Source organism: Entelurus aequoreus, linkage group LG20 (assembly GCF_033978785.1).
Source record: "Entelurus aequoreus isolate RoL-2023_Sb linkage group LG20, RoL_Eaeq_v1.1, whole genome shotgun sequence".
In the NCBI taxonomy this organism is placed as follows: Eukaryota; Metazoa; Chordata; class Actinopteri; order Syngnathiformes; family Syngnathidae; genus Entelurus; species Entelurus aequoreus.
The window spans coordinates 49626932-49648924 of record NC_084750.1 but is presented as its reverse complement, the minus strand read 5'-3'; the positions used below and the strand labels follow the sequence as shown (position 1 = coordinate 49648924).

Genomic DNA, 21993 nt, shown 5'->3' with positions numbered 1-21993 from the left:
TATGAAAATAGACCTGACTAGACCGGTGCGTCCTATGGCCCAGAAAATACGGTACACCGGTCCCGGCCTACAATTACATTAATACATTAATGCCTCTGGACATCGTATTTAATGCTTTTTAATACCATTTAAGGCCTTAATTAAGAAAAAGTCAATTTAATGACTTTTAATGCTTTTTAATGACCCACGGAAACCCTTAAACAAAATGTGGACCGATCCATACAAAAATCGACAGTAACAATACCAAGTATAATATCAGTATAAGGTTGATACAGTGGTTTGATCGATATTTTGTCTTATATATATATCGTTGATTTTGTTATTGTTTACAAACTCAGGAAATAAGTTTTTGGACACAGGAAGACTTTAAGGGCACAAACCAAATGATTTCATTCAGAGCCATATTTAAATATTACATTGATATTCTAACACCACCATCCTGTGTTTGTGTCTGATTATGATTGTGAACAAACATTTTATCATTCAATGACCTTGAAAAATTTAAATATCAGTATCCACATTGGTATGACCGATACTGCCCCTGTAACTACTTGGTACTGGATCGATACATACATTTGTACTATCAGCCAAAACTAAAGTATCAAACAACAAAACAAGTGATTATTACATTTGAACAAAACAAGTGAATAAGTGATTATTACATTGTAACAAAACAAGTGAATAAGTGAATATTACATTTGAACAAAACAAGTGAATAAGTGATTATTACATTGGAACAAAACAAGTGAATAAGTGAATATTACATTTGAACAGACGTGTAGATAGAAACATGTTACATTAGAAAGTTCCTAAAAAAAAATATTGTTAATGGAATTATTGAGACATTTCTCGGATGTATTTACGATTTTTACGAGATTTTGATAGAATTTAATACATTCTGAGGCCAGCGTGGCTCGGTTGGTAGGGCGGCCGTGCCAGCAACTTGACGGTTCCAGGTTCGATCCGAGTCACTGCCGTTGTGTCCTTGGGCAAGGTACTTTACCCACCTGCTCCCAGTGCCACCCACACTGGTTTAAATGTAACTTAGATAATGGGTTTCACTATGTGAAGTGCTCTGAGTCACTAGAGAAAAGAGATAAATAAATATACTTCACTTCACCTATAAAGAACACATATATTTTTCTTTTTTTATGCATTCTAAATAGTAAATAAATGTGATCCAAAGTCTGCTTACAATAGAAGCTATTAGAGTCGCACTATTCTGCCTATAAAGAACTTAAAAAAACATCCAAACACCTCCATTAAGGTTTTATGTACATGCAGTAGGTATATATGTCATTTAGTAACAGCTGCATTTTTAAAAGATGTAATATTTACCTATTTTTGCTCATCCATCCATGTTCTACCGCTTGTCCCTTTAGGGGTCGCGGGGAGTGCTGGATTGCTCATTAGCGCATTCATTTCAAAAACACATCTCGAGGTTCGCTTTTTTTTAAACAACATCTCTGAATATTACACACTGCAGACTTCATGAGAGCCAACAAACAAAATAAAACATCACTTACTGTACAAGGTCTGCTGTCACTATGATGCAGACTGATAGAATCTTGTTATATTCCCGTTTAGATGAAGAATGATTCATAATCGTCGCTCGGAAAAGGGGGGTGAAGCGAAGCATATTTTTGTGTCGTTCACCATTGCCGGGTCTAAATTGGCTGTCAAATGTTACCAACTTGTCAGAGTATGTCCTCATCCTTTTACTATCCAGGTGAGAGGCACTATTCATGATCTGGAATAATCTTTCACCAGCACCAAGGTGAGGAAGGAGCTCACCAGCCGCTGATGTCAACATAGACACACAAGCTATAAATAGTTAGTCTGCGTTAGCACTTATAATAACAATATCACTAATGCTTGCTTGCTATTCAAGCCACAAAATGCAAATGGAGTATTGTTGGCACTTTTTGGATGGTTATAGAGGACCTCCCATTGGCTCCTTTGCAAGTGGACTTTCATTTACATTTATGAGTTAGAATGTGATTTTAAAACAATATATATCCACCGTTATGTCTTTTATAATGATTGTGAACAATAGAAAAATTCCAAAAAGTGCAGTTCCCCTCTAAATTGCAATGATTAGATTTAAGACTTGAAGTGTATGAGCATGAAGTGATGAAGCCTACTTGGATGAGTCTTCTAAGACAAAGTGAACAGTCCAGTTGTGATGGATTGAATGCCCTGAGAATAAAATGATATGTGCTTACTTGGACTGTGATGAAGCTGTGAGGACTCACGTGCTTTGTCTTCATGCTCTTCAGTCTTCACAGAGACAACAGTCAGTGGAAACTTGCTGACATCATCCTCCTCCTGCCCTACAACACACTCTCCCTCCTCTTCCTCTTTCATGTGTGGATCCTCCTCTTCCTCTTTCATGTCGGGGGCTGCTAGACGTCTGTTGGGTAAATAAGTAAATAAGATAAAGAGAGAATATAAATAGTTTTGGACTGACACTGTTAACACAATGACATTATGTGTGTTCTTCCGTTAAAAGTGTGTTGCAAAACAACCAATAAAAACACGGGAAATACCTCCTTTTTTCCTAAAATTAATTCAAAAGTGGTACAGTGAGAACAAAAACAGACTTGGAAATTTAATGGGGGGCAATTTGAAAAGTTTTTTACAAGTACGAGGCAGCATTGATTGAGGCATTCTTAACTTTACACTCCCTGACGTAAAGTGTGTAAATATTTTATTCTGTATACGGTCTATGACACCTAAACTTTATCTCTAAACTTAACCACAATCTTGTAATGACATAGTCATCACCATAACTTCAATATCATGGAAATAAAACAACTCCAAAATCATTTAAAAAAAACATTCATGGTATGTTTTTGTCATCATGCATAATACTTTTGGGTGGTCATTTTGTTGGCTGGGCCAAAAAGAACTTTTACCAAAACATGTTTTACTATGTGGTGTTTTATGGAGTATCTCCATCAACAATTCCTCTTTAGGAATTGGAGACCATCTACGACACGCTGAAGGAAAGTCAGTCACCTTTATGTTCTTTTAATTAATTTAAAGCGTTGACTACTTTGGTTACTGAAAATAAATGTTTACTTTCATTTATTGATGCACGTTGGTCAGAATCAGGAAGTGAAATTATAACTAATTAGATATGATTATAGTATAAAATGTTTTTGGTGAGTGTAAGTTTTGTGTAAACATGTTGATACAGGGGGCAGCACGGTGGTACAGGGGTTAGTGCGTGTGCCTCACAATACGAAGGTCCTGGGTTCGATCCTGCGCTCGGGATCTTTCTGTGTGGAGTTTGCATGTTCTCCCCGTGACTGTGTGGGTTCCCTCCGGGTACTCCGGCTTCCTCCCACCTCCAAAGACATGCACCTGGGGATAGGCCCCTCCCACCTCCAAAGACATGCACCTGGGGATAGGCTCCTCCCACCTCCAAAGACATGCACCTGGGGATAGGCTGATTGGCAACACTAAATGGTCCCTAGTGTGTGAATGTGAGTGTGAATGTTGTCTATCTATCTGTGTTGGCCCTGTGATGAGGTGGCGACTTGTCCAGGGTGTACCCCGCCTTACGCCCGAATGCAGCTGAGATAGGCACCAGAACCCCGAACGGGACAAGCGGTAGAAAATGGATGGCTAGATGGATGTTGATACAGGTTTACATCTTCTTGGGGACTGGAACACAGATATGTCCTGAAGAGATGCACCCATTTTTAAAACCTTCACTAAGCTGTGCCACCAACATGGTCTCACTTAGGTCATTAAGCAAACTACCAGGGTGAGTGAGTCATTTTAAACCTTCATAGACCTCGTTGTTACTTCTGACCAGTCAAAGATCACCACAAGTGGAACTACTGTATGCGGCTTAAATGATCATTACATAATTTTCTATACCCGTAAAGAACATAGAACCGAGACTGACAGCCACAAAACAAGTGAAGCTACAATCCTTAAGACCTAGACTAGCAAGGCTTTCAATGACAAACTGGCAAATTAAGACACAGGTTTTTGGGTCAATTCCTAACCTCAGAAAAGTAGATAACTTCACAGTCAAAGTGGGTGACAATATTTTAACAAACAAAAATGAGATGACCTATCTTGGCTGCATCGTAGAGACTAATCTCTCCAGTGAAAAAATTACAACTAAGGTAGTCAAAGAATCAACGGACAAATTATGTTCTTACTAAAGTTGTATCGATACCAATATATTGGTACCGGGACCTGTACCAAAATGTATTTCGATACTTTTCGGTACTTTTTAATACTTTTCTAAATAGAAAGGACCACAAAAAAGTGCATTATTGGCTTTATTTTAACAAAAAATCTAAGGGTACATTAAACATATGTTTATTGTTGCAAGTTTGTCCTTAAATAAAATAGTGACCTTACTAGACAACTTGTCTTTTAGTAGTAAGTAAGCAAACAAAGACTCCTAATTTAGTCTGCTGATATATGCAGTAACATATTGTGTCATTTAGCTACCTATTATTTTGTCAAAATTATTAAGGACAAGTGGTAGAAAATGGATTATTAATCTACTTCTTCATTTACTGTTAATATCTGCTTATTTTCTGTTTTAACATGTTCTATCTACACTTCTGTTAAAATGTAATAATCACTTATTCTTCTGTTGTTTGGATACTTGACATTAGTTTTGGATGATACCACAAATTTGGGTATCAGTCTGATACCAAGTAGTTACAGGATCATACATTGGTCATATTCAAAGTCCTCATGTATCCAGGGACATATTTACTGACTTTAGAAACATTATATAATTTTTTTTAAACAAAAGAAGAATATTGATATAATCATAGAAGTAGTACTTTTTACAGGCGGTATAGTACCAAATATGATTCATTAGTATCGCGGTACCATACCAATACCGGTATACCATACAACCCTAGTTCTTACATAGTAGGATCACCCCGCTGGTGGGTAGAAATACATTTAAGACTCTAACACAAGCACTCATTTAACCCCACTTTGACTACAGAGTTCATGTTTGGTACCGTGACGCCTTAAAAGCCCTGAAAAACAAACTCCCGACAGCCAAAACAAAATGATTGGGCTTCTACTCAACCGTCCTTCTCGGGCTCACCTTTCTGCCAACCATTTCAGAGTACAGCTTCTTGCAGTTGGTCTGGTGTACAAGATACACCATACCACTAAAATACCCATGTATTGCAACTACCCAGAGGTAGTTGTACAAATGACATTCAACCCAGATTTCACTACGAAAAAGGTTCTAAATGGTTTTCCTGCTATCCCACCAAAATGTGTAAGTCCCTATCAAAAAGAGAAGACATTACAGGTTGTGGCTACTCGTAACTGGGACTATACAAAGCCTTTTGCTTATTGTAAATTATATTTTCATTTATTTTCTTGCAGTATATTTGTATTGTAAATGCTAATTTCTACATAGTAATGTGAGTTAAAACATATTTCCACTGAAACCATCTCAGGCTTTCTTGAAGCAGCAGGATTTCCCGCAACGTTTTGTTGTTAAGGCGGCCGCCTTAACAACAAAGAGCCACCGCCTAAACTAACGTCTTAACAGGATCTCCAGCCACACGTGCGCATTTTAAAAAAAACATTACTGTCCCCAAGTAAACGCATACACTGAGTGTCATACACATGCCAAAATACTGGGGGCGCTGTAGCCTAGGACTTAAGACCATTTTAGCCAATCAGAAACATCCAAAACGTCATTTCAGGAGGCGGTACGTATCAAAAATGGCGGGTCACGGCAAGAAAGAATTATCTATGTGGACTGACAGAGAAGTAGAGCTACTATTAAGCATCGTTTTGGAGCTTAAAGTAAACAAAACTCAACAAAGTGCTGACTGGGAAACTTGCCAGTCCAAGTCTGGTGACATTCTTACCCTATTTTTGAACGGTACGGACTTGGAGGCACATCTGACGAATATCCTCATCGGAAAGAGGACATGACAAAAACAACTATCCACACTAAACTGAAAGTGATTTGTGGAAAGTACAGACAAGCAGTGGACGCAGGTGGAAGAAGTGGTTACGCTAGAGTTGTTTTGCTGTACTTCCAACTATGCCAGCAGATCTGGGGCGCTTCTCCATCAACTACATCCATTCCATTTGGAATAGAAACATCAGATATTGACACAAGCTCTCACAGGAGTTGGGATTCTCCATTCACCCTTGACAGCCTGGTCACAGACAAAGATATGCCCAATGATGTACAAGAGCAGCAAGATTCCAATAGGAGCAATCCACAATCTTCTGTGGTGAAAGAGAGAAGAGCTCTACTTCAGGTATGTGGGCGCTAACTTCATTGCTAGGAAGTAATATTGTTAAAAGGCAGATAGATGTGGCATCAAAACATTTTGATATGAACTGCACTGCAATTCCAAATGCTCTCAGATGACCACTTTCAACAATGTGGAATCATATTTGTTTGAATATGATCATTGTTTGACAACAGTGTGACAAAAATACTTGCTTTGGAATCAGAAGTCAAGATGGCAAGCATATATTCAAGTTCAGCTGTTTTACATGTATTTAAATAGGCTTGTATTAAAAATGCTTTGAGGAGTTTCTTGTAATAAATAATATTGAGTTAAGTAAAACTGCAGTTGCATTAAATATTGTTTTTTTCTGTCAAAATTAAATTAGCTCGAAGTGTTTTATTGACACACATTGTTTCCTGACGATGTTGAGGGTCATTTGACATGTTGTAAATAACATGTCACTATCTTACACCTGTGCTAAAGTGGCTTTATCCCAAATAATGTATTCATGATTGTTGAATGCCACTTTGCAAAAATCCTTATAAAAATGTTTGTTTTTTTTCACTAGGTAAAACTCAACAGCCACAAGCAGGACAGACTAAAAGGAAAACTTCCAATGGAGACAAAGTTGCTGAATGCAGTAGAAGACGACGTCCAGGTAAAGAAGAGACTTCTGGACATGATGGAGACCTCAGAGAAGCAATCGTCTGACAATTTAGACATACTAACCTCAAATTACTAAGTCAAAATATTGACTTACTAAGTCATAATAATGACATACTTAGTATCTCAGGTAACTAAGACTGTTTTGTGTTTTGTATGTACTTTACGGGAAAAATATGGAGATATATATCGTATATCGCCATTCTGCAAATGGAGCGGAAAACACAACCACAAATTGTAGGCTTCTTTATTTCTCTAATATTTTTATTTATTATAAGATATTGTTATTTGGTTATTTTTGAATAAACAATGTGTTCAATGTAATCAGAGTCTGTAGTCTATTGCCCCCCCAGGCTGTGGTGGCAGCGATGAGGTGGAGACGTGATGGCGACAGGCGGAGTTACACTGTTCCTTACACCCACCCACCCCCTTCCCCGTCCGGCCGCCTATCCAGGACGACGCCCCCTCCCACCACCTTAACTAACACATTTTCTGGGGGAAACACTGAGCAGTGAATGTGTACCGTGTTGAAAGTGTAGCCTTTCCTATGCAAACTTCTCATAAGTCCTTCAATCAATCAATCACACATTGTTACAAACTGAGAGGAACATCAACATCAAACTGTCTCCTTTTCATGAAGAATGTAAATGAAAGCATTGCATCATCCCCACAAGACAAACCATCTTCCTATTAAGTTCAAGTTAAAGTACCAATGATTGACACACACACACACACACTAGGCGTGGCAAAATGATTCTCTGCATTTGACCCCTCACCCTTGATCACCCCCTGGGAGGTGAGGGGAGCAGTGAGCAGCAGCGGTGGCCGCACCCGGGAATCATTTTTGGTGATTCAACCCCCAATTCCAACCCTTAATGCTGAGTGCCAAGCAGGGAGGTAATGGCTCACATTTGTATAGTCTTTGGTATGAACTCACAACTTACCCATCTCAGGGCGGACACTCTAACCCAGGCCTGGGCAATTATTTTGACTCAGGGGCCACATTTAGAGAAAAAAATGTGTCTGGGGGCCGGTATTTGTATTTTTTGGACCACTAATACAAAACCTCACAATAATGTCTGATTGAATGCTAAAAACGCCTGAAAAAACGGAATGGAATTTAATTTTTTTTTACTGAATGAGACACCCACAATGTACATGAAAATAAAGAATGTGGGATTTACAATATTAACTATGAAGAATAAAACACTGAATATTGACAACATATGAACGTCACACCCCCTCTCCATCCACATATTTTACAATCAAGCAAAATGCAACAAACACAGCAAAATATGAACACGAAGGGTAAAAAAACAAACACTTACAATCGGATATATCTGATATATCACTAAGCTTTAGAACTTTGTTGTGAAAATCTTCTTCCGCGTCTGTCCCTGACACCCACATTTCAGGAAACACTCCGTGGAAACACTCCCCGCCCACACTGCTCGGTGCCTCGTCTGAGCTGCTGTGACTTAGATGACCATAGTAACTAATTAGATGACCATAGTAACTAATTAGATTACCATAGTAACTAATTACATTACCATAGTAACTAATTAGAATACCATAGTAACTAATTAGATTACCATAGTAACTAATTAGAACACCATAGTAACTAATTAGATTACCATAGTAACTCATTAAAATACCATAGTAACTAACTAGATTACCATAGTAACTAATTAGAATACCATAGTAACTAATTACATTACCATAGTAACTAATTAGAATACCATAGTAACTGGTATATCATGCAAAAGCGCAGATTCCAACCATTGAAATACTTTGTATAGGGCTTTGGAAAACCAGGAATTATGAACTCAAACTTGAATTTCCATGAAAACCGGAATTTTCATACATTTCAAAAACAAATGTATGAAATGTTTAAGTTTAATATCTAACTTAAACTTAGATATTTAAATTTCCATCTTAAATATCTAAACAATTATTTGGGAATGTCCGGCGGGCCGCATGTGGCCCCCAGGCCTTAATTTGCCCAGGACTGCTCTAACCACTAGGCCACTGATTGACCATCTATTGAAGAAAGGTGTTAATAATCATATATAAAGTTAGTAAACATGTGAGAGTAAGAAGTCAAAAAAACCTGTTCTGTGTAACACAACTTGATGTTTCTTGAAAACAGCGTCCAGTAGTTGATAGTTCTCCTCTTTTGTTCTAGAAAGTTCCGCCTCGTATTCTGCTATCGTTCTTTCTAACACTACAAATATTTCTTCAACGGCAGCAGTTAGTCGCTGATCCACCAACGCTCTCAACATGTGTAATGTAGACATTTTCACACAATCACAACACTTTACTCTCACACTTGATCTCTACTTAGCGATGTGTTGATAACTTCTGTTAGCAGCTAACAAGCTAAGCTAACTAGCGAGCTAAGCTAACTAACAATAAACGAGCACGAGAAGCAGCAAAGTGCTTCTAGCGCATCGAGACGATTTTACCCTGAATTAAAAAATCAAAGATGTATTTTATACTACGTAAATATTTCAAACTGGAGAACAAATAATAAGACTGACTTATTAGCGTCCTGCACACTTCCTTCTATGTCAATGTGCTTTCACGACAGTTGGCACGCTTGACGTTACAAGACGGTTCTGCTCTCGTCTATGACTGTCTGCTCTCGCGAGATTTGTCATGCGCTGAAGACTCATAGCTTTGTAGTAAATCAGGAGCGTGATCACTTTTTGATTTCCTACATTTATTTTGCATTATTGACTTTGTTAAAACTGTTGTTTGTGTAACCTATTTTTATGGGCATGCATTTTATGACATACATTACATCCCACCGCTGCCACCTATGTAACCGAGGGTTTATAAATGTCGCATATACTGTATAAAACTACAAAATAACAAACACGGAGGCTCCAGTTCACACGAGGACCACTTTATTTTTCTTCTTTCAAAAACCTCCGCTCCACTAAAACATGTCATCACTTCCGCTCTTGGCGCCTTCAAAATAAGAGCTCAAGGCATATACTGTAAAACAGCTTATAACAGGAACTTAACATCATAAAGAGGCATGCCCATAAAAATAGGTTACATATGTAATAAAACGATTATTTGTTTTATTTTGTTGTAATTGTTACATGAACTAAAATGATGTATATATTGTTGTATTATTCACCAATAAGTCGATACATTTTGGTCCTGTGTTTTATTCTGATGATAATGAAAAATGAGGTCAAAGGCAAAGTGAAAGTGAAACTAAGCTACTGCCTCTCGCCTACACGTCAATTTATCGTGCGGTAGCCAAAAGTCACCAGTAGATGGCAGTACAGTATTGTAAAGTCCTACATATAGTACCATTGAAATGTTGCTGCTCATATTAATAAAACACTAAATCCTTTATTTTTGACAAAATACCTCTAGTAGTGATACAAATGTGCTCTGGCAAAATAATCGTATTTCATTTGTTTGGCTTGAAAGAAGCTATGAAAATAAACAAGACAAAAAATGAGTGGTTCTCAGGAAGAAAAATAGGTTGTAGATGATGTGAAAGGACCAAATCCTCTGTTTAGGAATAATACGAATAATAATAATCAATGTTATTTATGAGGTGCCTTTCTAGAGACGATACAAACATTACAACATTGAACAATATGAAACATAAAATGTCAGTTTAGACAAGAAACTAGAAATAGCTGAAATGAAAGTGAATAAGCATTCTGGAATAAGTGTGTTCTTGATTTGAAAAGGCTAAATGAGTCCATATTGTGGAAGTCTTGCTGTTCCAAAAATATGGAGGGTCAAATGGGACAAAATTAAACAAATAAATACATCTTTAAATAATTATTTAAATGTGATAATTCATAAAAAATTGAATGAAATACATAAATGTATTTTATCTTTCAAACTCAGCCATCAAAGTCAGTGGGCGGGTCCTATCATCTGATTGGTTCCACCGACCAGAGAGAATAGAGGTTGATATCTTCGTCCAAAGTGAGGAAATTGTTACATCTTTGTAACTGTTTTGGACTTATGTTTGCTTGTTTTAGGTATGTGGTATATAAGTTCCTGTCCTGTGCCCTTATTTGGTGTTTTTCACTTCCTCGTGCTGTTCACTGGCTTCCACACCAGCTGCCTGATATGCAACCGGGACACACTTGTACCCAGTTGCCAATCAATCTCCTATTTCAGTCCAGCCCTGTCATCCAGACAGCGTCGGATCTTTGCGTACACGTGTTGTTTCTGGTACAAAATTAGTTCCGCCTCTTGTGCATTTACTTCTGCACTCGCCTTCTTTTGTTTTCCTCCACTCCTTTTGTGGTTGAGTTTTCTATTCTTTCCTCCCCTCCATGTGAGTATTTTCTCTGCATCCTTGGGGTCACGTCACTAAGCAGCATTCCAGCTCCTGACAGAAATAACTGCATTTATTACATTCCTCTACTTTATTTGCTACATGCTGTGGGTCAGCATAGGTCTTACTACTCCCCAAAAAGTATTAAAAAGTTTTCAAATACTTTTAAAGTTCCAAAGATATGAAGATATGACGGGGCGAGGTTGTGGATAACCTTGCAAGTAAGAAAATGATCTAAAACTGGCTACGGTCTTTGACGAGGAGCCAGTGGAGTTGCTGCAAGACCAGGGTGATGTGCTGGACTAAGGGGGTTCTGGTGAGTATCTGGCTGGGGGAGTTGAAGGATTCAAGGAATTTCATTGTTTAGACCAGGGGTCACCAACGCGGTGCCCGCGGGCACCAGGTAGCCCGTAAGGACCAGATGAGTAGCCCGCCGGCCTGTTCTAAAAATAGCTCAAATAGCAGCACTTACCAGTGAGCTGCCTCTATTCTTTACATTTTATTTATTTACTAGCAAGCTGGTCTCGCTTTGCCCGACATTTTTAATTCTAAGAGAGACAAAACTCAAATAGAATTTGAAAATCCAAGAAAATATTTAAAGACTTGGTCTTCACTTGTTTAAATAAATTCATTATTTTTTTTACTTTGCTTCCTATAACTTTCAGAAAGACAATTTTAGAGAAAAAATACAACCTTAAAAATGATTTTAGGATTTTTAAACACATATACCTTTTTACCTTTTAAATTCCTTCCTCTTCTTTCCTGACAATTTAAATCAATGTTCAAGTAAATTTATTTTTTTTATTGTAAAGAATAATACATAAATTTGAATTTAATTCTTCATTTTAGCTTCTGTTTTTTCGACGAAGAATATTTGTGAAATATTTCTTCAAACTTATTATGATTAAGATTCAAAAAAATTATTCTGGCAAATCTAGAAAATCTGTAGAATCAAATTTAAATCTTATTTCAAAGTCTTTTGAATTTCTTTTAAAATTTTTGTTCTGGAAAATCTAGAAGAAATAATGATTTGTCTTTGTTAGAAATATAGCTTGGTCCAATTTGTTATATATTCTAACAAAGTGTAGATTGGATTTTAACCTATTTAAAACATGACATCAAAATTCTAAAATTAATTTTGATCAGGAAAAATTACTAATGATGTTCCATAAATTCTTTTTTTAAGTTTTTCTCTTCTTTTTTTCGGTTGAATTTTGAATTTTAAAGAGTCGAAATTGAAGATAAACTATGTTTCAAAATTTAACTGTCATTTTTTTTCGTATTTTCTCCTCTTTTAAACCGTTCAATTAAGTGTAAATATCATTAATTATTAATAATAACATAGAGTTAAAGGTAAATTGAGCAAATTGGCTATTTCTGGCAATTTATTGAAGTGTGTATCAAACTGGTAGCCCTTCGCATTAATCACTACCCAAGAAGTAGCTCTTGCTTTCAAAAAGGTTGGTGACCCCTGGTTTAGACACATAAGATGGTAGGAAAACTAATAACCCAGGTTCCAGATTTAGCCCAATAAGAACCACGTGAAAGTATAGCCAAAAGTCACTAAAGTATGGTTTAATACAGCCAAACTTCACTCTCCCGCCAGCTTGGACCAAGAATTGGATTCAAAAGGACCCCTTACAGGCAGTACACCAGACAATTGGACCCAGTTCAGGGACATAGTAACAGCGACTGCACAACCTCTGTTTGCCAAGAAGCAGAGAATTCAAAACTAGTTTGATGAGTACGACATGACTGTACAGGCTCGAATTGATGAAAAAAGAAGAGCCTATATTGTGGATCCCAACATGACAGGTTTGAAGACTGTCAAGCAAAAGACCAAAGAGAGCTCTGCTCTGTGCAAGACACATGGTGGGAGCCAAAAGCTGAGGAAATCCAGCGTTACGCAGACTCTCTCAACTCCAAAATGCTCTCCAGCCATCTCAAAGCCATCTTCGGTCCAGCCAAAGGGGGCGCTGCACACCCTCTCTCTGTTGATGCATCCACCAAATTAAAGAGCAAATGTATTAGTGGGCGTTGGGAAAAACTCTTTAGTCAGTTCCTCAACAGACCACCTTCTGTTGACCAAGAGGCATTACAACAGATACCCAACCATAGCCAACTCAGGTGTACCTGTACCTCCCTCCTACTCGGGGGAAGTGAGAACTGCCATGGACCAGACACACTGTGGTAAAGCAGCAGTTCAGAATGGCATACCTGTAGAAGTGTACAAAGCCTTAGGACCCACAGCCTTCAAGGCATTTCACAACATCCAGTTAACCATTTGGGACAAAGGACATACGTAGCCTGCCCTTGGAGATGCCACCATTGTCATCTTATGTTAAAAAAAAGGACAGAAATTCGGACTGTGGTAACTACAGAGGTATATCGCTTCTCTCTATTGCTGGAAAGATCTGAGCTTGTGTCCTGCTAAAACAGACTAACGGATGGCATTTCTGAGAATCGTCTCCCAGAAGCACAATGTGGTTTCTGTCCGGGCAGAAGCACTGTTGACCTGGTATTTGTGATACGCCAACTCCCAGAAAAGTGTATTGAGCAACAGATGGACCTGTAGGCCTTTGTTGAACTATCCAAGGATTTTGACTCAGTGAATCTTGAAGCACTCTGGTCTATGTTGGCAAAATTGGGCGGCCCAGAAAAGTTCACAATGTTGATAAGGCTCTCTCACGATGACATGATTGGTCAGGTCCTCTAAAACGACGACTATACTTGCAGCTTTGGGATCAGTAACGGTGTCAACCTTCAACCTCTTCTTCACACAAGTCATCCTCCATGCTATCAAGGACCTTGACATTGGCATCTACTTCAGATACCGCCAAGACGGATCCATGTTTGATCTGAGACCTTTCGCTGCAAAGACAAAGACCGGAAAAAGTAATCTTCAAGGCTCTTTCGCTGATGACAATGCGCTTCATGGCTCACAAGGAGGACCATCTCCAAGTCATTAATGAGTGTTGTGAGACATGACATCAGACCATACTTGCCAACCCTCCCGAATTTTCCGGGAGACTCCCGAATTTCAGTGCCTCTCCCGAAAATCTCCCGGGACAACCATTCTCCCGAATTTCTCCCGATTTCCAGCCGGACAACAGGCAAGCCCCCTCCAGGTCCGTGTGGACCTGAGTGAGGACAGCCTGTCGTCACGTCCGCTTAGCCAACCAAAAAGTAACCACAGAACACTACACCGTATAGTGTTCTGTGGTTACTTTTTGGTTGGCCAACGGTTTACGTTGTATTGCGCACCCCCCTCCCCTTCCCTCCCCTTCCCACACACACACCCACACCCAGACACACACACCCACATCCAGACACACCCAGACACACACACCCACACACACACCCACCCACACCCAGACACACCTAGACACACACAGAGCGCGCCTTCTGGACTAACTGCAACCGGGAGAGAGCTTTTTGGCTAATGGCAGCATAAAGTGCATTGCAGTAGTCCAGGCCACTTGAAATAAAAGCATGCACCACTTGTTCAAAAAGGTTAAAAGATAAAAACGGTTTTACCTTTACTAAAAGACGAAGATGATAAAAACAGGATTTTAAAACGCCATTGACTTGTTTGTCAAGTTTAAAATGGCTGTCTATAGTAACGCCAAGGCTGCTGACTTTGGGACGCACATCATTTTGCAATGGTCCCAAGTCAGTGAGGGCCGGACCAAAAACTGACATTTCCGTTTTTCCCTCATTTATTATTAAAACATTCTGAGCTAACCAAGCCTTGACATCACATAGACAGTTGAGAAGGGGTGTCAGGGGGCCGTGGCCTTTTCAAATTGGCATATACATTTGGCAGTCATCTGCATAAAAGTGTAATATATATAAATATAATGCCAAAGGAAATTTAAAAAGAACATGAAAACCTCCCACATTCTAAAATACATTATAAAAACGATTAGTATCAAAGACAAAAATAATATCATGAGGGTAATATTTATTTTGTTTCTTTTTTTTCTTTCCTTATGCTACTGTTCTTTCAATACATTGTTAAATATTTGAATATGTTTACGAAAATAAGTGGACAAGTTTACTTTTATTTTCAGAATAAGTAAATAGTATATAATAAAATAGTTGTACCGGGGGGAGCTTGTGTACTTGTTTCTCTCGCGAGATCTGACAAGACTGCGCGCGAAGCAAACACGGCGAGGATAAAGCAAGATGGCGTCTGACGGTGAAGACGTTATTGCAGTGTTCTTAATCTGTGCGTCCATGTACACATATATGTCCTTTATTACACTCTATTCATTAATAACTGTTTGTATATTAGTCTGAGCGCACTTTGATGCTAGCTTAGCTTGCTAGTTAGCTTAGCTTGTTAGCTGCTAACAAAGAAGTGATGAAAACACATCGCTAAGCAGAGATCAAGTGTGAGTGTAAAGTGTTGTGATTGTGTGAAAATGTGCGAAAGAACCATAGCAGAGTACGAGGAGGAACTTTGTCCAACAAAAGAGGAGAAGGAGCGACAACATCAAGTTGTGTTACACACCACAGGTTTGTTTACCTCTTTACTAACTTTATATTTATTATTAACACTATTCTTCAATAGATTGTCTATAGGAAGATGAATTGGATGATGCACTGATTGTTTTATGTTGTTCATAAAAACCAGACAATATTTATGAGAGGTTGATGTTCCTCTCAGTTTGTAACAATGTGTATCAACATGTTTACACAAAACTCACACAGTCACCGGGGGAATATTCCAGAGAGCAGGTTAAGTGCAAACTCCTCGAGAGTTTTACCTCCAAATATAGAGAGGTAAGACAAAGTCAGAGTCAGTTACCTTGGTAGCTGACGCTGTAAACCTAGCCTGCTAGCTGGCAGGTTTGACAAGTGGATAGTTTCTCATCAAATGTCACTGGATTGCCATAGACTTTGGCCTACCTATATTCCACCTGTTCAGGTAGCAGTAGCAGACAGCTAGCACCCTCGGCCTGCCTGCTAGCCTTCCACCATCGGCCTGCCTGCTGCTAACCTTCCATCCTCGGCCTGCTTGCTGCTAGCCATTCCACCATCAGCCAGCCTGCTGCTGGCCTTCCATCCTCGGCCTGCTTGCTGCTAGCCATTCCACCATCGGCCTGCTTGCTGCTAGCCTTTCACCATCGGCCTGCCTGCTGCTAGCCATTCCACAATCGGCCTGCGTGCTGCTAGCCATTCCACCATCGGCCTGCTTGCTGCTAGCCATTCCACCATCAGCCTGCCTGCTGCTAGCTTTCCACCATCGGCCTGCTTGCTGCTAGCCATTCCACCATCGGCCTGCTTGCTGCTAGCCATTCCACCATCGGCCTGCGTGCTGCTAGCCATTCCACCATCGGCCTGCTTGCTGCTAGCTTTCCACCATCGGCCTGCTTGCTGCTAGCCATTCCACCATCGGCCTGCCTGCTGCTGGCCTTCCATCCTCGGCCTGCTTGCTGCTAGCCATTCCACCATCGGCCTGCTTGCTGCTAGCCATTCCACCATCGGCCTGCTTGCTGCTAGCCATTCCACCATCGGCCTGCCTGCTGCTAGCTTTCCACCATCGGCCTGCTTGCTGCTAGCCATTCCACCATCGGCCTGCCTGCTGCTGGCCTTCCATCCTCGGCCTGCTTGCTGCTAGCCATTCCACCATCGGCTTGCTTGCTGCTAGCCATTCCACCATCGGCCTGCTTGCTGCTAGCCATTCCACCATCGGCATGCTTGCGGCTAGCCATTCCACCATCGGCCTGCCTGCTGCTAGCCATTCCACCATCGGCCTGCCTGCTGCTAGCCATTCCACCATCGGCCTGCCTGCTGCTAGCCATTCCACCATCGGCCTGCGTGCTGCTAGCCATTCCACCATCGGCCTGCTTGCTGCTAGCCATTCCACCATCGGCCTGCCTGCTGCTAGCTTTCCACCATCGGCCTGCTTGCTGCTAGCCATTCCACCATCGGCCTGCTTGCTGCTAGCCATTCCACCATCGGCCTGCTTGCTGCTAGCCATTCCACCATCGGCCTGCTTGCTACTAGCCATTCCACCATCGGCCTGCTTGCTGCTAGCCATTCCACCATCGGCCTGCTTGCTGCTAGCCATTCCACCATCGGCCTGCTTGCTGCTAGCCATTCCACCATCGGCCTGCTTGCTGCTAGCCATTCCACCATCGGCCTGCCTGCTGCTGGCCTTCCATCCTCGGCCTGCTTGCTGCTAGCCTTCCACCATCGGCCTGCTTGCTGCTAGCCTTCCACCATCGGCCTGCTTGCTGCTAGCCATTCCACCATCGGCCTGCCTGCTGCTAGCCATTCCACCATCGGCCTGCTTGCTGCTAGCCATTCCACCATCGGCCTGCCTGCTGCTAGCCATTTCACCATCGGCCTGCCTGCTGCTAGCCATTCCACCATCGGCCTGCTTGCTGCTAGCCATTCCACCATCGGCCTGCTTGCTGCTAGCCTTCCACCATCGGCCTGCTTGCTGCTAGCCATTCCACCATCGGCCTGCCTGCTGCTAGCCATTCCACCATCGGCCTGCTTGCTGCTAGCCATTTCACCATCGGCCTGCCTGCTGCTAGCCATTTCACCATCGGCCTGCCTGCTGCTAGCCATTCCACCATCGGCCTGCTTGCTGCTAGCCATTCCACCATCGGCCTGCTTGCTGCTAGCCATTCCACCATCGGCCTGCTTGCTGCTAGCCATTCCACCATCGGCCTGCCTGCTGCTAGCCTTCCACCATCGGCCTGCCTGCTAACCTTCCAACATCGGCCTGCCTGCTGCTAGCCATTCCAACATCGGCCTGCCTGCTGCTAGCCATTCCAACATCGGCCTGCCTGCTGCTAGCCATTCCACCATCGGCCTGCTTGCTGCTAGCCATTTCACCATCGGCCTGCCTGCTGCTAGCCATTTCACCATCGGCCTGCCTGCTGCTAGCCATTCCACCATCGGCCTGCCTGCTGCTAGCCATTTCACCATCGGCCTGCCTGCTGCTAGCCTTCCACCATCGGCCTACCTGCTAACCTTCCAACATCGGCCTGCCTGCTGCTAACCTTCCAACATCGGCCTGCCTGCTGCTAGCCATTCCACCATCGGCCTGCCTGCTGCTGGCCTTTCACCATTGGCCTGCCTGCTGCTGGCCCTCCACAGTCGGCCTGCTGTTTGCCTCCAGCCATTGGTTTTGTCTACGGGCTTCCACCCATCGGCCTTGGTTGCTAGCTTTCAGCCCTGTCTGCTAACATCTTCAAAAGTGGTAAAACAAGTGGAACTTCTCCTCTCACTATGTCACAAATCATTATATTGTGGTTTATACTTTTGTGTGGTTTTACTGGTGTCCCAAATGGGTCTGGTCACCCCCCCTTACAAGCTACGCTACTTCAAGATGACAACTTTGATAATTTGACATTTCATCATAGTGGCAACTATAAAATAACCTCTGCCTTATCTCAGTTGAAGATTTCTGTGACTTTGGACAAAACAAAATGGCTGCATGCTATGGTAGTGTCCATTCATTCTTATTGTTTCCTTGTTTTGAGAGATCACGTCAACATGACTGCATCCTCCCCTATTATAAGCATTCACTTTCACAGATTAAAGACCGACTCAAAAGATGGTAACTTTAAGCGCAAATGTTTAGTTATATTATTGTTATTGCTCTCAGGAAATGTTGAGACTAATCCAGGCCCTGATACACCTACACAATGTTTTACACCTGTGGATTTTAAAACTAGATCTGGTCTTGGGGTTATTCATATCAATGTTCGGAGTTTACTCCCTAAACTTGATATGATAAAGATCTGGATAAACTCAACAAATGCTGATATTGTAGTCTTATCTGAAACTTGGCTTAAACAATCTGTGCTTGATAAAGATATTTACATTCATGGCTATAATGTCTATCGTACTAACCGACAAAGAAAAGGTGGCGGAGTGGCCATATATATTAAGCAGAGGTTTGATGTTAAATTAGTCCTCTCTGAATCAGTAAGTAAAGAACTTGAACTGTTAGCACTTGAAATTGAATTAGCTAGAAATTACCACATTATGGTAGTGGGGTGTTATAGGCCTCCATCTGCCCTTAGTAATTCTCTATCTACTCTTGTGAAGCTTCTGTCTCAACTGAAATACAATGAAATAGTGATGGTTGGTGATCTGAACTGGGACTGGCTCACATCTGTGCCTGACTCTTTGAAAGCACAGTGTGAATCTCTAAATTTAACACAATTAATTAACTCAGCTACAAGACCTAATCCTAAATGCCCTCAAAAAGCTACACTCATTGACTTAATTCTAACAAATATGCCCTTTAAATGTGTTGCATCTGGTGTTTTCCCCAATGATGTGAGTGATCATTGTGTGATTGCAGTAGTGCGAGACACAAGGATTCCTAAAAGCAAGCCTCGTCTTCTTGAAAAACGTAATATGAAATTATTTGAGATGCAAGCTTTTTTACATGACTTGCATCTTTTTAATTGGGATAGAATTGCTCTTTTTGATAATGTTGAACTGGCTTGGAAATATTTTCACGAAAACTTCTTGAGTATAGTGAACAAACATGCCCCTTTTAGAAAATGTAGGGTTAAAGGTCGTGACAATCAGTGGTTTACATCGGACCTGTCAGATGTATTGCATGAGCGTAATGCTGCTTGGGCCAGGGTACGCAAATCAGGGTTAGAAGCGGATTGGTTGAATTTTAGACAATTAAGAAATCAATTTACTTCTCTCATTCGGAAAGTCAAATCAGAATTTTATTTCTCCACAACAACAGAAAACCTCAAACACCCAAAGAAGTTTTGGAAAATCATCAAATCTTTGTCCGCCTGCTGTAATTCAGTCAATCTCCCACCTAGTATACTTGTTGATGGTGTCAGAGTAAGTGACAGAAGGGAAATGGGTAGTCATTTTAATAATCATTTTATTTCCTCTGGTTTTCTCTACAATTCTGACAACTCTACTGAAGTTCCGCTAACTCCGGAAAGAACCGTTGAAAATACCCAGGTTTTTAACTTTACGCCCTTTACCACAACAGAGGTCATGAGGGCTCTAAAGCAACTTAAACCTAGAAAGCCAGCTGGCTCAGATAAGTTGGAGCCGATCTTTTTAAAGTTGGCAGCTGAAATTATAGCTGGACCACTGACTCACATTTTTAACCTTACTCTAATTTCAAATGAAATCCCCTTGGATTGGAAATCTGCCCTTGAAATCCCCCTATTAAAAGGAGGTGACCCTAGTAATCTAAATAATTACAGACCGATCTCTAAACTCTCTGTTCTGGCAAAAGTGCTTGAATCCCTTATCAGTGAACAGATAAAAGACTTTTTGGACACCAACTTTATCCTGTCACCATTTCAGTCAGGTTTTGGCAGAAATCACAGTACTGTTACTGCTGCTATGAAGTTTATAAATGATGTAACTGAAGCTCTTGACAAGAAGCAGTGCTGTCTGTCCCTCTTTATTGACTTTTCAAAGGCATTTGATACTGTAGATCATGTCATTTTAATCAAACGTCTTTCAGCTATTGCTTTTTCTCAGCAAGCAGTTGGATGGTTTGCAAATGACCTCACAAGTAGAACTCAGGCTGTTCAGATAGAAGGTTCCTCCTCGGACGTACTGCAAGTGAAAAAGGGTGTCCCTCAAGGTTCTGTGTTGGGCCCATTATTATTTACTATTTACATAAATAATCTTGGACAGAATATTCCGAACTCAACTTTCCATTTCTATGCTGATGATACTGTCATATACTGCACAGCACCCACTCCTGCTGAGGCCTTTAAATATCTACAACATGCATTTGACAGAGTACAAGAACAACTTTGCTATCTTCAACTGGTTTTAAATGCAGAGAAAACAAAGTGTATGTTCTTTACCACATCAAAAACTGTAAGATCAGCACTGTGTGAGAACATTTTAACAAGAAATGGGCAACAAATTATGTTAGTATGTGCTTTTAAATATTTAGGATTTTTAATTGATGACCACTTGAGTTTTAAGGAGCACATACAGTATGTTGTAAAAAAACTGAAATTTTTACTGGGATTTTATTATAGAAACAAGTCTTGCTTTTCTTTTACTGTGAAACAGAAATTGGTGGAAACAACCTTCTTACCTGTTATTGACTATGGAGATGTGTTGTACATGAATGCTACTGCTGCTTGTCTCCACAAGCTGGATAGTGTGTACCACGGTGCACTGAGATTTATCACCAACTGCGCTCCCCTTACTCACCATTGCGTATTATACTCAATGGTTAACTGGACATCTTTATGTGCTCGACGCCTCAATCATTGGTATGTGTTCATCTACAAAACCATTCTGGGTATCACTCCATCTTATCTGTCTTGTCTTTTAACAAAGAAACAAGGAAGTCACAATCTTCGTTCAATGAATGTTGTGCAATTTGTCGTCCCCAAAGTAAGAACTGAACTGGGCAAGAAAGCATTTAGGTTTTCAGCAGCGAAGGCTTGGAATAACCTACAATCCAATATTCAACTTCAAACCCTTGTTACGTTGAATGAGTTTAAAGCTTCTGTGAAAGGACTGCAGTCTACCTTGTCTGTATGCACATGTGTTATGTCAGCAAGTTTTAATGTCGTAAATGTGATGTTTTATGTATTTGTTTACTGTTTTTAATGTAACCTTGCTGCTGCCCTCTTGGCCAGGTCTCCCTTGGAAAAGAGATCTTTGATCTCAATGGGATTTTACCTGGTTAAATAAAGGCTAATAATAATAATAAGTTATTTATGTATGTAAAAGCTATACTGACCTGTTATTTCCTTCATA

The 21993-nt window shown here is 40.6% G+C and overlaps 2 protein-coding genes across 10 annotated transcripts in view; one reads left to right on the top strand and one right to left on the bottom strand.

The window, feature by feature from the left end:
• The window catches only part of LOC133636349 (zinc finger protein 263-like), a 40340-nt gene extending 30832 nt beyond the window's left edge, over positions 1-9508 (bottom strand). The window contains exons 1-2 of one of the 3 annotated variants that reach the window (XM_062030322.1): positions 9034-9508; positions 2226-2413 (exon numbers count right to left, since the gene is read on the bottom strand). In XM_062030322.1, the coding sequence (XP_061886306.1) occupies positions 2226-2394 (169 nt within the window). In that variant the 5' untranslated portion in view covers positions 2395-2413; positions 9034-9508. The remainder of the gene's footprint in view (positions 1-2225; positions 2414-9033) is intronic. The other 2 variants (XM_062030323.1, XM_062030321.1) reach the window with 2 other exon arrangements.
• Positions 1-21993, top strand: part of LOC133636326 (zinc finger protein 568-like) — a 448159-nt gene that overhangs the window by 373388 nt on the left and 52778 nt on the right. The window contains exon 1 of one of the 7 annotated variants that reach the window (XM_062030233.1): positions 15230-15765. The exons of the other annotated variants lie outside the window; for them this stretch is intronic. Coding sequence (XP_061886217.1) covers positions 15672-15765 — 94 coding nt within the window. The 5' untranslated portion in view covers positions 15230-15671. Of the gene's footprint in view, positions 1-15229; positions 15766-21993 lie in introns of those variants that run through there. 7 annotated transcript variants of the gene reach the window in all.